Consider the following 14,241-nt stretch of genomic DNA (forward strand, 5'->3'; position numbering starts at 1 on the left):
GGGTGAGTCGGAGACTGAGTCATAAAGGAACGGCAATTGTAGGCCTCTTGACCAAAATTTGGATGCCACATTGTGGGGTATTACCTGGCCCCCATATTGTCAGTCTAGAGCCAAAAGAGGGGCGTTATGTGATAGAACAGGACTTGTTGCCCGCCAGTCACTTTGGAAACTAGGAGTTGTAAACTTGGCCCTTTCTCTGTTCTCAGAATGTCCCCCTCAAAAAACTAGTTGTTCACTTAGCAGAAGAAAAGCAGAACCAGCAAGCACCAAACTCCTTAATGCCTCATAGCAACATTTTGAGTAGCTTACACAGTTACTCTGAATTGTGAGGGAATTCTGCCTTTCACATTTCTTAAGCTGATTTCCTAACCCTAAGGGGGAGATTTTCGCACTTTGGAACTGTTTCCACGCTTCATATTTCCAAGGGCATCTGTGCAGGATTCGGACCACAGCAGTTGCATTGGGGCGGGGGGCGGGGGGGCACAGGGGAAGTCAAAATGTTGGGGGGGACCCCTCTGCCTGTTCAAAGGAGACTTTCTTAGTCGAGAAAATGTGGGCAAGGAATCTGAAATGATTCTAAAATACTTCCCACCCATCTCCTTTAAGCTCCTCAGCACTCTTTTCCAATCTTAAACGAGTTAACATTTTAATTAGAAAGATTGTTTAATCTGGGCAAATGGCCTATAACTACTTTTTAACAAGACATTGAATTACTTTTTTCTTATTAATAGAGTAGTGAGAGGGGAAAAGGTTGGCAATTAGAGAGACAGAGAGAATTTGAAATATCTCTTTAAAGCATTCAGCACAAGCTACTTTGTCTGCCAATAATTAATCTGTCCAGAACCCTTCAGAAATCATCTAGAGCGCCTTAGAGTTGTGGCTCCTAGATTTATCGTGTTCATTTGTCTACCCTCTCTTCTTTCCCAGAGAACTCCCACTCTCCTCCCTGGAGGTCTCTGATGCCACCCCTTGCATTCTCAAGTAACTAGTCCCTAATAAAAACAGAACCCCAGGCTGAGTTTAATTTCTGACCCAATTTTCATTTTGTGGCTTATTGCTTTACAGTGGACATATTTAATTGATCGTCCACCTCATATTAATAAGGAGAAAATCATGGCATTAGAGAGGCAGTTTTCTTATTCTTTGCAAATGGAGGTTTGTTCCAAATGGTCTCCTATCCATTAAAACGAGGAAACACAAGAATTATCCAATAGAACACCGTTTTCTGGAAAGTAGGGTGGATTTGAACACTTAGGTTTGGCTTCAAGCAGCAGAACCGTCGGATCCTGCAATAACTTGGAAAACTGGGACAATGATTAAACTGAGCCGGAAGTCTCGTTCGATGCTCTCCTTGGGCCTCAACTCTCTTGCCCTCTGCTTTTCCGTGTCGGCGTTCTGCACCAGCTATTGGTGTGAAGGGACCCACAAGGTGGTAAAGCCCCCCTGCCTCTCAGCCGTCAAAAAAGGGAACTGTGTGCCTGTCAACAGCAATGAGACGATGGACGGGAACGTGACTATGGATCCTCATGTGGTCCAGTACATCTGGGAGACGGGCGAAGACAAGTATGCTTTTCGGTATTTCCACACGGGCTTCTGGCTTTCCTGTGAGGAACATCATGGAGGTACAAAATGGGTGCACAGCTCAGAGCAGTAGATGTCATGGCTATGATGATGGCAATGAGTGTTAGGACCCCACTCAGAGGGCACAAAGATAAGGGTGACCATAACAGTTGTATAGAAAAGGGAATTTCAGCAGGTGTCCTTTGTATGCTTGCAGCATCTGGTGAAATTCATCACAACAGTTAAAGCTGCAGGAGCCCTGCCCTCTTGACCAGATACAAAACATGTAATATATTATAACAAGTTGCCATGTGATATATTCCTGTTCAGGGCTCCAGCCAGCCAGCCATGTCCTCTTCAAGGATACTCTATTCCATACCACCCTTCATTTTCCATATCCCATCCCTGAGATACAGGGTGGAATCTGATTTTCAGAGACCCTTCTCATTCACCCCCACCCCATAGTTCACAGCATAGCTGTATGGGGAGGGATCATTTCATGCACCTAAATATGGATCCAACACTCTGTGTTTTGGGGCCTGGAGCATGCTCAATCCTCATTAGGATATTTTGTAGTTTTTCTGCCTCCTGAATTCTCTCCCCCCAGACTTTGTTTTGGGGGGTTCTTTCAAGCTTGCTGAGAGCTCCTTGTATCTCAGTAGCTCCAATTTGGCTGTCCGTACTCACCAGCTGAGTTTGGTATTAGAGGGAGCAACAGCAACAGCACTGTTACATGTGACTGACAGGAGTATTTCCAGGCAGTTAGAAATGTCAGCTAGGATAGCTTGTGAGGGGAAAAGGGTGTAGTCAGAAAAGGGTGTGAGAAAAAAAGAGGACATAAAGAGAATTTTCCTACTATTTATAGCAATAGGATTTATTGTTAGTTATTATTAACTTGTTATTGTGATATTGGTTAATACGATGTCTGTTTATTGTTCCGTTCTTCACCAGTTATTTACAAGTTCTTTGATAACCATTGTTCCTGCCTCTTCCAGGTGTCTGAATTTTTTTAAAAAAATGTCTGCCTGGACCTCTTGTGGGTCTCTTTGACATGGTGGAGCCAATAGCTCTGCAGCCTGTCACTGCCATGTGAATGGGCATTTTCTTCACACTCCAGCAGCCTCTCACTGAGGTGTGGTGGAAAGTTCCCAGTCTGTATAGTGAGCCGCTGCCAGCAACCAAGGGCTCTTCACATGATGACAGGCACTCATGTGGAACAATTTAAAAGTGGCCTACGCCTAGCGGCCATGTTGTGTCATGTAGCCCTGAGGTAGTTCTAGAACTGGGGTCCTGAGGAGAGACTTGGAAAACAAAAGACAACAGGACCAATTTCCTCCTCAGTCTGCAAATGAATTAAATGACTATTTAGCTCCCAAACTCAAACAGTTTAATACCACTCAGAATTTTGTTGCCTGAGGCTGCCAACCCATTTTGCTTAACGCTGGGATGGGCAACTTGTGTTCCTTCTGATGTTTTGGCTTACAACTCCCATCATGCTTCACCATTGCTTGTGCTGGCTATGGCTAATGGAAGTTGTAGGCCAAAATATCTAGAGGGCCACAAGTTGCCCACCCCTACCATAAATGCAATGCCAACCTGAACACTTTGACCCTGTTCAGACCTGTTTAACCTGTTAAACCATGGTTTAAACATGCTCACTAACCATTTGCTGCAAAGGGGTTAGTGGCCTAACCATGGCTTAGCATGTTGTCTGAACAGGCCCAGTCTGATGGATTGCATGGAGAAAGTCTATTTTCAGTTACAGGAAAAAGACTTGAGGCACAAATAACAGTGTGGAATTAGGGAACCTTTGGGGCCAATGGTCAATGAACATGTGCAGGTTGCTGGTACCTATATGAAAGGGGAAACAAGGGGTGGTTCCAGACACAGGGCCCCTAGCACTAACCATTAGAAGGCACTGTGCACTATTCCATGTTTTCTTCCTTAACGGTTTTTCTGTGGTAAGAAAAACGGTGGAACAAGTGAGGGGAAAACATGGGAGGGTTACAAGTGGAAGACAATGACACCTGAACCGTTTCACCCCCAGCATCACCTCAAGAATGTGACAGGGCAATAGTGTGATACAAGCCTCATCTGGAAGCACCCAAGGAAAGACATAGGCCCAATTCTAGGGATGTCTGTTGCTGCGAAATCTGGCCCTTTGGGGGCTCGACAGACTCCCACTGAGCACCTGACTCAGCTTGCATTTGCAGGCCGAGCCACGTGGTTTTTCCCAGATTCCAGGAGCTTTTCCATTGTGGTTTTATTTGCGTGGATAGAAATTTGCACGTTTTGCCTGGAATTTGCGCAAAATTCTATTTATACAAATAATAAAAGACACGGAAAACCTGCAAACTGGCCTGACTCAATGCAGATTAAGTTGGGCCAGCTCATGGGGAAACAAGCCTCAGTAGCGGAGTCCCTCTCAGCAGCTGGGGTTCAAGGGGAGACCTTGGGCGAAAGGGCCCCTGATGGGGCGCATCCTTAATTGGTGGCCCCCAGGCCACCGGCTCAGTGGGAGTCAAGTAGCAGTGCTCCAGACAGCACCTGGCAGCTGGGTTTGGCCACCATTTTTATTTATTTATTTACTGTTTTAAGTATTTTTATCCCACTCTTAAGCCGAAACGACTCCCAGATTGGCTTGCGTATAATCAGCAAAACAAGACAGTCCTTGCCTGCAGGCTTGCAATCTAAAAACAAACAACACACAAGGAAAAAGGAATGCGGAGGGAAGAGGAAAGAGTTAGGTAGTGTTGCTCCAAGGCACTGTGGTAAATTTAAATGGCATTAGAACCAACCAGTCCCCTCCCTCACCCCCAAAAATCAGAGGGGGCATCAAGGATAATGTGTGAATCAGACCATATTCTGGAGAGCTTTGAAACTCCTAAACAACATGGGTCCTATGTAGCCATTCATAGACCGTGCTCTCCCCATATGAGATCAGAAAGGGGACTGGACTCTTCAAGCTATGTTGTGGGAGTTACAGGGGATTCAGGGCAGGGCCTTTTGATTGTGGCCCACACCCTTACTTTGCAAGGCATTCTGGGATGCACCTCTTGGATCACATGCTGTATCTGCTTCTCTTGTTCACATTGTCCAATGCCTCATGGTTTTCTACCCCTAATATTAGATCACTCCATGTGTTGTTGGCATTGTCCTACTCCTCCCCCACCCTCACAAGTTCTGGAGCTGTATTCTGGCTCAAATGAAGCCAAAGCTGCCTGTCACTTCAGAGACAACTGCATTTCAAGGCTGGATGGACAGCAGGAATGGAAAGTTCCCATTCTCTGGGGTGGGGTCTTGACAAATATTGGAAATAAGTCATTGTCCTGTTCAGCGCCAGCTTTGGCTAAACTAATATTGTCTCCTTCCATTGTTCCAATTGCGCCAGAGGAGAAGTGCCGGAGTTTCATTGAGCTACCCCCAGAGTCGGAAAAAGGTGAGAATTTGGAAGGGCAAAAAACAGCAGGCCAAGTTGCTTACGTGCAAAATGGATACAAACTGATTGAATACGTGAAGCTGTTTTAGATTGAGACAGACCGCTGGTCCACCTAGCTGAGTGAGTATTATCCAGTGGATGAGTGCAACGCGTCAGGCCCTCTTGGGGTCCCAATCCAGCGTTCTCCTTATGGACATGCTCCCTTCCCCTGGTCACACTCCCTTCTCCCCAGACACCAATCATTTGGTGGGTTCCCAGCTTCTATGCAACTTTCCCACTATTCTAAAATAAATAAATTGCTGAGAGATTTTACTATACTCAGCAGTTTATAAATGCTGTAAATAAAGCAAACAAGAAGGATGCAGACAAGCTGGAGCGTGTTCAGAAGAGGGCAACCAGGATGATAAGAGGTCTAGAAACAAAGCCCTATGAAGAGAGACTGAAAGAACTGGGCATGTTTAGCCTGGAGAAGAGAAGATTGAGGGGAGACATGATAGCACTCTTCAAATACTTAAAAGGTTGTCACACAGAGGAGGGCCAGGATCTCTTCTCGATCCTCCCAGAGTGCAGGACACGGAATAACGGGCTCAAGTTAAAGGAAGCCAGATTCCGACTGGACATCAGGAAAAACTTCCTGTTAGAGCAGTACGACAATGGAATCAGTTACCTAGGGAGGTTGTGGGCTCTCCCACACTAGAGGCCTTCAAGAGGCAGCTGGACAACCATCTGTCAGGGATGCTTTAGGGTGGATTCCTGCATTGAGCAGGGGGTTGGACTCGATGGCCTTGTAGGCCCCTTCCAACTCTGCTATTCTATGATTGTATGAAATAAATAAAAGATTGAAATGCCTCTCCTAAGGCTTAATTACTGGCAGTGAGTGTTTACGCTAACATATGCTGGCATTTGGGGTTTTTTTTTTCCCTCCTCCTGTTGCATTTGGCTCCTCCCCTTTTTCCTACTGGAGTGCCGCCCCCGGGAGCTTTTCCAAAATGTGCTGAAAGAGGTTCTGTACCCCTATTACATGAGTACAATTGAAAGCAGTCCTTCATGGTCACAAGCAGAAGTCTTTCCTGCCCTACAGGGCCAGCCCAAAGCGTTTTGCTGCCTGAGGCGAAGGAGAAGATGGCGCACCGTTCCTCTTCCATGTACAAAAGCTGTCCAGACTGGCAGTTTAATCTTACTTTAACTCTGGCGAAGGCAGACTGGTTTAGAGGCCACAGGGGAGGTTGCAAAGCACATACAACTCTGTCCTCCAGTACTTTCTGCTACGCCCTGCTTCCCAGCATCTGCCGTCTGACCCAGCCACCTCATCCTGTCTAATGGTTGGGCCGGCCCTGTAAAATATTTTAAAACTGATGTTGGAGACTGAAAGCAAGATTGTCTGCATGCAAAGAAGGCGTGCCACCACTGACCTGTGGTCTGTCCCCCATATACAGCGAGAAGCAATTTTGTAACGTTTGAACTGGCATGGCTCCCTCACACCAAAGAACATTGGTGATTCTAGTTTTGTGATGAGAATGAGAATTCTGTCAGAGTTGTTTGCAAGTTCAACTTATCCTAATTGCCCCCCTTGATCTCCTGGTCTAGCCATTCCGGTATCATACTACATGATACACACAAATTGTGAGTGTGTATGTGTGTGTGTATGGATGGATAGATAGGTCCTGTTCAGACATCATGCTAAGCCATGATGGTTAAGCGTTTTGAGCTAACCATGATGACTTAGAGTGACGTGTGAACTGTTTTTTCTAACCATGGTGGCTACATAACCCGGGTTTAACCATACTAACCACTTGCTGCCAAACGGTGAGCGTCTCTAACCATGGCTTAGCATGTTGTCTGAACAGGCCCATAGATTTAATGTGTGACTCTATCTATTCCAAAGGTGGGTATGGGCATGCTTTAAAAAGTCTTTAAACCTTTACAAGTTTGAAGACATGCCTACCCAAAGCTCTGTGGGATGCATAGCTGATATATCAGTGGCTTACCATGTGCTCTTCACCACATTTTCCCCCTAGGGGTGCTCTGGCTCTCTGTTGCCTCAGAATTCCTTTACATTATCCTGTTGACTGTGGGATTCTTGTTGATGTGCTTGGATGCTGTCTACTATGCCAACTTCATCGATGGACTCAAGATCAATGCTTTTGCTGCTGTGATCACCGTTCTCTCAGGTATCTCAGTCTATGCTTCCCACGCATCCCTGCCCAACAGCTATCCATATACAACTCTGAAATACCCATTATTCATGTATTTCATTTCCCTGGTTCCTGAGTTTCCTTCCCTTATCTTAGGGGTGGATAGAAAGTACATCCAAATCTACTGGTAGATCTCGGGGATTTGCAGTAGACCAGCAAGGGTTTTAGACTACCCACGGTTTAACCATAGCAACAACTAAAAGGCTTTTCCCTGCCTCTAAATTAGGCTTCTCTAATGAGGAAAGCTTGGGGGAAAACCAGGAATGAATCAATGTGTGTGAAAGGCTCAGTTCTGGTAATTAACATAAGTTCTTGGGTTGTGCACATGCTCAGAGATACCCTGATCCTTAATTCTAAGTGTACAGAAGACTGCCTAAAACACCACTATGCATCTAGCACTTGATGATGCATCTTAGGGATGTATGAGGATTTTGTATTTGTTGGTCAGAACTTGCCCCTTTCACACCTTGGAACACAAACATGAGCGCATTATGAGGGCAAAGCTTGCATTTTCCTGAGCTTGTGATGCTCGTTTGCAAAATGCATACTTAGGAAAATAGGCACTTTAAAAATGATTGTGTAGAAATCCAAGAGCTTTTTTACATGAAGCATTTATTGCATGCTCATGATTCCTTACTCACAGTTGTTTACAAGTGCTTTACATGATCCTCCAGCTTTGCTTCTGTTTTTCAGAACACTTTCCCAGTTTTTTTAAAAACAGGGAACGTGGGGTATTATTTCTGAACACATTGTTTCTGCTTGGGTATTTGGGCTATTCTGCTAAAGCACAGCTCCACCTAGAGGTTATGTAGCAGAAAAGCAGGAAAGGAAAAGCTGTTTATGTAGGGCTCGGATCTTGATTCTGCAATGAAACCAAAAGTAGATGCAATGATGAACAGCCTTGTGTAGAAAAGCTCATTGTCAGTGGAGGAAAAGTATGCATTTCAGTGCTCACTTCAAAAACAATGTGCACCCAAATGCATACTTTTTCTATTTCAATGGGGGGTGTTCACAGTCGGGATGGGAACAAAATGGATTGAGCCTTCAGGTGGACCTCTAAGAACCCTGATGTGCTCGAACTTTACTGATTGTCTCATCCCTAGTGGATCTTGAGATTCTAGTAAAACCTTGCATTTTAAGCTCACCTAAACTATTGCACCATCTCAACAAGAAGAATAAAATGGAGTCTGCGTCTGCTGCCCTGATGCACAAGATGTAGTGATGACCACCAATTTGGATGGCTTTAAAAGGGGGTTGGATAAATTCCTGGAGAAGGCTACCAATGGCTACTAGCCCTAATGGTTATGTGCTACCTCCAGTATCTGAGGCAGAAGCCGGGGGAACATGGGTAGGAGAGTGCTGTTGTACCGTGTCCTGCTTCATTGGTCCTTGGTCAACAGCTGGTTGGCCACTGTGTGAAAACAGAATGCTGGACTAGATGGACCCTTGGTCTGATCCATCATGGCACTTCTTATGTTCTTATGTTCAGCATTTAATTGTGGAATTTGCGCTTTTGTGCATTTGCGCTATTCTACTATAGCATAGTGCCACTTAGAGATCTCAGTTCTGCAATAAAACTGAAAGTAGATACAGCAGTTTAGCAGCTGATCAACAGCCTCATGTAGAAAAGGTCACTGCCTTTGAACCTAGATCTTTGAACAAAATTCCCCATGGAAGGCAAAACAGTATGCGAGAGAGACAAGCTGGCAGAACCTTTCTTCCCAACATGTTAGCGTCATGTGTGCACGAATATTTCAGCCACCTCCGGCTCTGTGCTGTTGAGAGGTATTTATTTTATAGATTTCTACTCCACCCTTCAAGCAGGTGCCCAAAGTGATTCACAAACAGATAAATCAGAATAAAATGGTGAAAATTCACAAACAAAATACTAAATGTGACAAAATTCTAAAAGAAGGTCAAATCATGATCAGGGATAAAAACAGATAAAATTGAACCCATAAAGCATTCACATCACGTCTCCCCTGAAGCTTGATGTGGTTCATTCCTGGATTTTTCTTATTGTTGATTGTTGAAAATGGTTGAGATTTTGTGTTTGTATGTAAATGGTTTTTACACTATATATAAAATGTATTTTTAAGGTTTTTAATCTTTGGAAGCTGCCCAGAGAGCTTCAGCTATTGGACGGTATAGAAATGTAATAAATGAATAAATTAAATGAAGAGTTTTACCACCAAATTCTGTTGAATGTATAAACTGGGTTTTTGTATGCTTGAGCTCTGACTTGCTTCCTAGTTCTGCCTGGAATTTCTGAAATAGAAAGTTAGACTCCTTGGACTTAGATCTCCTAGTTCGGCCAAACTTGCTTTCTGCTGGACAAGAATGGCTCAATTCCCATCCAGCTCAGGCTCTAGAAAGTGGTATGGTGGCTGTGGAGGGCACTCCTGGGATGTAGGAATACTGTGGTTGGGTATGCTTTGAAATGTCTCTTACTGACCTGACCTTCCCAACAGGGCTCTTGGGCATGGTTGCCCATATGATGTACATGACCGTCTTTCAAGTGGCTGTGAACCTAGGACCAAAAGACTGGAGACCTCAGACGTGGTATTATGGATGGTCATTTGGGTGAGTAACCAAGTCTTGGAGGAGAGTGCATTGTGGGCCTTTCCATTGTAGAGTTTGCCATCTTGCCTTGTGACTCTGTGGACCAGTTAAGGATGGAGAGAAAGAAGTGATATGAGAAAGGAAGTGGAAAGGAAGGAAGAAGAGATGGAAGGATGAACAAGGGTGGAAGACAGGAATTATACAATAAGGGAAGACATTATAGATGTGTGAATAGTGGAGTCCTGTGGCAAAATAGCATTAGAATTTGATCTAATAGAACCCATGTTCAGTTCCTTGTTCAGTCCTGACAACACAGCCTGGTTTTCACGTAACAATAAGCCAGGATTTCTCTGAATTCTGGCTTATTGTTGATAATGCACACTGCCAAATCGCTCCCTCTTGGATCCTTCTGTCAGCAGGAATGGCTAAACTAAGCAGAAAGCCATCAGCAAGCAAAACTTAGTGTTATGTTCAAACTGGGAGTCTTGACTTTCTAATCTCAAACAAAAATCATAAGCCAAGAGCAAACCCTTGCTTAAGATTCTGGCTTGTTAGGAGAGCAACAAGCCAAGAATCTCAGTTCAGATGTAACACTAAGCTTTTGCTTGCTAGTGATTTCCTAAGTTTAGCTGCTCCCCACAGTACAAATTCATAACCCTCTTAATTGATGAGCCAGAATTCCCAGCAATTATGGCTTTTTGTTATGTACGAACTGGCTCAGTTCGTACATAACTGGATCAATTTTTTAAAAGTTCAAATTTGTATTATCTTAAAAGCATTCAAATTTCACTTTAAAAAATTGACTTTAAGGAATGAATACTTTTGAAAAAGGAAATCTTTCATCCTGTTGATTATTTGTACAGCCATGATATCACAGTGATATTCCCAATGTGCATCTTCTATTCCCCACTAAAATCCCTAAATCCATTTTATTTGATTTTTTATAAGCAAAGGCAAAGGAGGAGAGCTGTCGGAGGACTACCACAACGTTTGCAAATTATTTGAGCTCAGCTGTTTGGGGGAAACCATTCTCTTCCAGCCTCAGTTTCTGCATTTGTTAAATGGACAAAAAACAAAACAAAACCAACCACCCAATAAAGTTATTGTTAAGGATGAAATATATGAGCGATTTTAAAGCTCTGAGCTCTGGGACCCGTTCCCATAAGCTCCGGAGTTGGGCTGTGAATGGCCCTAATATGTAGACACCAAAAGAAGGAGCAACAATGTATGGAAAGATGAAGTAGAATGTATGGATAAATGCAGGGACGTTATCAGGCACTTAAAAGATTTAGAGGCCAGGTTGATAGGATACAAATCTGTATATGCTAACTTAAATTTATGCAAATTTATCTATGTATCTATTCAAATTTAGAAATAGTTACTATGATTTAGTTAAATTTCACAGGAGGCAAAGCCAGCCTATTTATTTATCATCCAAATAATCTCAAATAAAACAAATTCTTCAATTAATTTCCATCCTGATAATCTTAAACCAATGGAAAACACACACCCCACCTCCTAAATTTAATTGCAGTGCAAGGAAAGATTGGGGCGGAGGGTGGGGGAGCTGTTGCAGCATGTGGAAAGGGGACAGTTAACCCTTCCTCCCCAGCTGCAATCCCCTTTGAAATTTGCCCCCTGCTTGGCAATTAAGCAGAACCCCACCACCAACGACAACGGACACTCAGGGCTCTTGGGAATAGATGTGTGGCCCTAGGAAACAGATTTGGGGATGGGTCCCTGTGAGCCCAGGCCTAGCAACACCCCGGGTCGGGGGTGGAGGGAGGAGAAACGGGTTCTCAGGATGCAGACGACTTATTTTCACGAAGCCTGACATATTTCGGCCTGTATTTTATTCAAAGACTCGGTCGCCATAGATTATCGTAGGAGATAATGATCTTGCAAGAGGAAATTCTGCAGACACTATCCTCCAACAACGCCCCCTCCCCTCCCCTCCCCTGGGGAAGGCCTTTGAATAAAATACAGGCTGAAACGCGTCAGGCTTCGTGAAAATAAATTATTTGCATCCTGAGGACCCGTTTCTCCTCTTTCCTGACCTAGCAACGCCCCTGGAAAAACGATAGGAGGGAGCGTTACCAGTCCTGATGGAAGATGGGATAGACGAGGCAGTGCAAGGATGAACTTGAGGCCTGTCCTTCTCCCCCACTTCCCTGATCTTCTCCTCCTCCTCCTCCACAGCATGGCCTGGCTGTCTTTCACGCTCTGCATGTCGGCCTCCGTGCTCACCCTCAACACCTACACCAAGACCATCCTGGAGTTCAAGTACCGGCGGCGGATTTTCGAGAAGCACACGGCGTCGTCGGTGGGCAGCGCCAGAGGCCCCGGCTCGCCCGCTCTGGCCCCCGACCTCGAACGTTTCCTGTGGGATAAATACATCTTCAGCGTCAGTGACTCTCTGGACTTCTCCCCCAGCCCGCCGGGCCCCATGGCTCCCAGTGGGGGACGGAAGGCCTATGCGGGGGGTTACGCCGGGCTCGCAGGGGGTTACAGTGGGGATGCTGGCGATGAGGATGATGGGGAGCCATGCTAGAGGGAGGTGGGTGGGTGCAGAAGGAGCCCTTCATGTCCCTACTTGTCGCCCCCCACAAATATACTTCCATCCCGCCTCGTGGCCATTTCACACCCCACGGAAATGTAGATTCTTTGAGGACCCTGCAATAGCTCATCAGATTTAAAAGGTGGGCTTGTGTTCATGGGTCAGCGCCATCCCCGGTAGAGGCTGATGCCTCCGATTTTGGTGGGCAAAGATAGCATTCCGGGTTTTAGTTACAACCTGCCAGAAGTCTAAAGGAGCTATACAACGTGCTGGATCCATTTTGGGGATAGGGTCCAGCACCTTGGACAGCTCCTTTAGCCTCCTGTCTGGTTGGGATGGAATCACCGCCCCCACCAAAATCAGAACCACCAGCTTCCTGTGGCCATCTCAAACCACACAAGTAGGCTAAGCTGCTTCTTGGGCATGGGGTGCTAGCAGCAGGCAAGCTGAGTGGGCCCCAGCAGTGACCCCTTTACTGTGAGGCAAAGGGAGGCGGCCACCTCAAGAGGTGGATTTTGGGTGACTGTAGGAGATGGGCAGATCTGACCCACGGGCCACAATCTTCTAGGGCTGAATTAAATGGGAGCTGAGCAAGAATATTATTGTGCACTTGTGTAGATGTATTCACTTTAGGACGGCCTGCACACAAGAATATCCTGGTGGATTGTACCCCGTACCAGTAATGAAGAGCCATGCTGGCTGGGGATGATGAGTGTTATTGTATATCTGGAGAGCACCAGGTTGGGGGAAAGGCTGCTGTATGTGTATTTCCCTGAGGAGAGATTTCCAAAGATGTGGGGCTACCACTGAAAAGGCCCTACCCCTGGTACCCGTCAATCAAACAACAAAGGATCATGGGGCATACCCCTTGGAATATGCACTGCAGTTGCCTGTTGGTAATGGTAGGACATTTTGGCCCAATACCGTTGCGGATCCTTTGATTTTTCAGGCTGTCCTTGGAAACAACCATTGTGACAAACATTCAGCTTTGTTATTTAGATGTTGCAGCATCCATTTATATTGGTGGATACCCATAGATCTCCTTCAAGCTTGCTGCTGTTCAGTCTATTGCAGCAGAACCCGCTGCTTATCCAACATCAGTTGATGCATGACAGGGAACTTTAATTATCTATTTCTGTAAGGCTGCAGTATTTGTGTGCATTTACTTGGGAGTAAGCAAGTTCCACTGAACTCAGCAGGCCTTCTCAGTAAATCCTGCATAGGACTGGTCTGTAAATAAGATTCCTAGTAAACGCAGCTTGCATCACACAAACATAGCTATCTTTCTAGCTGCCACTGCAAATCTCCCTTCATTCTGCCTGGGGCTAGTTGTGAAGGGCAAATTCCCACAACGCTTCAATTCCATCACATGTTCCTGCCTGCCACTGCAAATCCCATTCCTGCCCCTTCTCCCAAACAGAGGCTGGTTCAACTTGTGCAAAGGGGGAACTTCCACACCTCTGCCTTCTATTGTACGTTTCATGTCTTGGCTTGCTCTTGCTGAGGAGGAGCTTGAGCAATGATGGCTCAAAATAAGATGCGCTTTTAATATGATGTCCTGTTGTCAAGCTTTTCAAGTCATCAGAGCATCTCGGAGTAGTTGTGCATTAAAAGCCATTTTTCTATCTCTTGTGGAACTGCTCTAACTTAATCCTGTGAGTGAGGCCCTTTATGTATATGGTATGTACAATATTTGGTTATTTGCGTAGTAGAGTAGGTATAACCCTTCCCAATTTTCCCTAGAATATGATCCATTTCAACCTGGCATTGAACCTTAGATGTCTCCCTTTCCTTTCCTGAGATTCCTCCTGCCGGCCAGGCCTAGCCTTAGCCCCATCAGCAGTGCCCTCACAACACAACACAACACACACCCCAAACCTGTTTGCAGCTGTCTGCTTTATCTCATCTGCTTTTGCTTTGTGTAATTT

At 45.2% G+C, this 14,241-nt stretch overlaps 1 protein-coding gene across 1 annotated transcript; it reads left to right on the top strand.

Annotated features, from left to right (window-relative positions):
* The first annotated feature begins 1,312 nt into the window (after positions 1-1,312).
* On the top strand, positions 1,313-12,328 carry LOC134406307 (germ cell-specific gene 1-like protein). Its single transcript, XM_063137664.1, has 5 exons — positions 1,313-1,622; positions 4,952-4,999; positions 7,018-7,170; positions 9,666-9,777; positions 11,956-12,328. Exons 1-5 carry the CDS (start codon positions 1,313-1,315, stop codon positions 12,305-12,307), a joined length of 975 nt encoding a protein of 324 aa, XP_062993734.1. The 3' UTR covers positions 12,308-12,328.
* Positions 12,329-14,241: the final 1,913 nt, after the last annotated feature.

The sequence above is a fragment of the Elgaria multicarinata genome, chromosome 11 (assembly GCF_023053635.1).
Source record: "Elgaria multicarinata webbii isolate HBS135686 ecotype San Diego chromosome 11, rElgMul1.1.pri, whole genome shotgun sequence".
NCBI classification, from domain to species: Eukaryota; Metazoa; Chordata; class Lepidosauria; order Squamata; family Anguidae; genus Elgaria; species Elgaria multicarinata.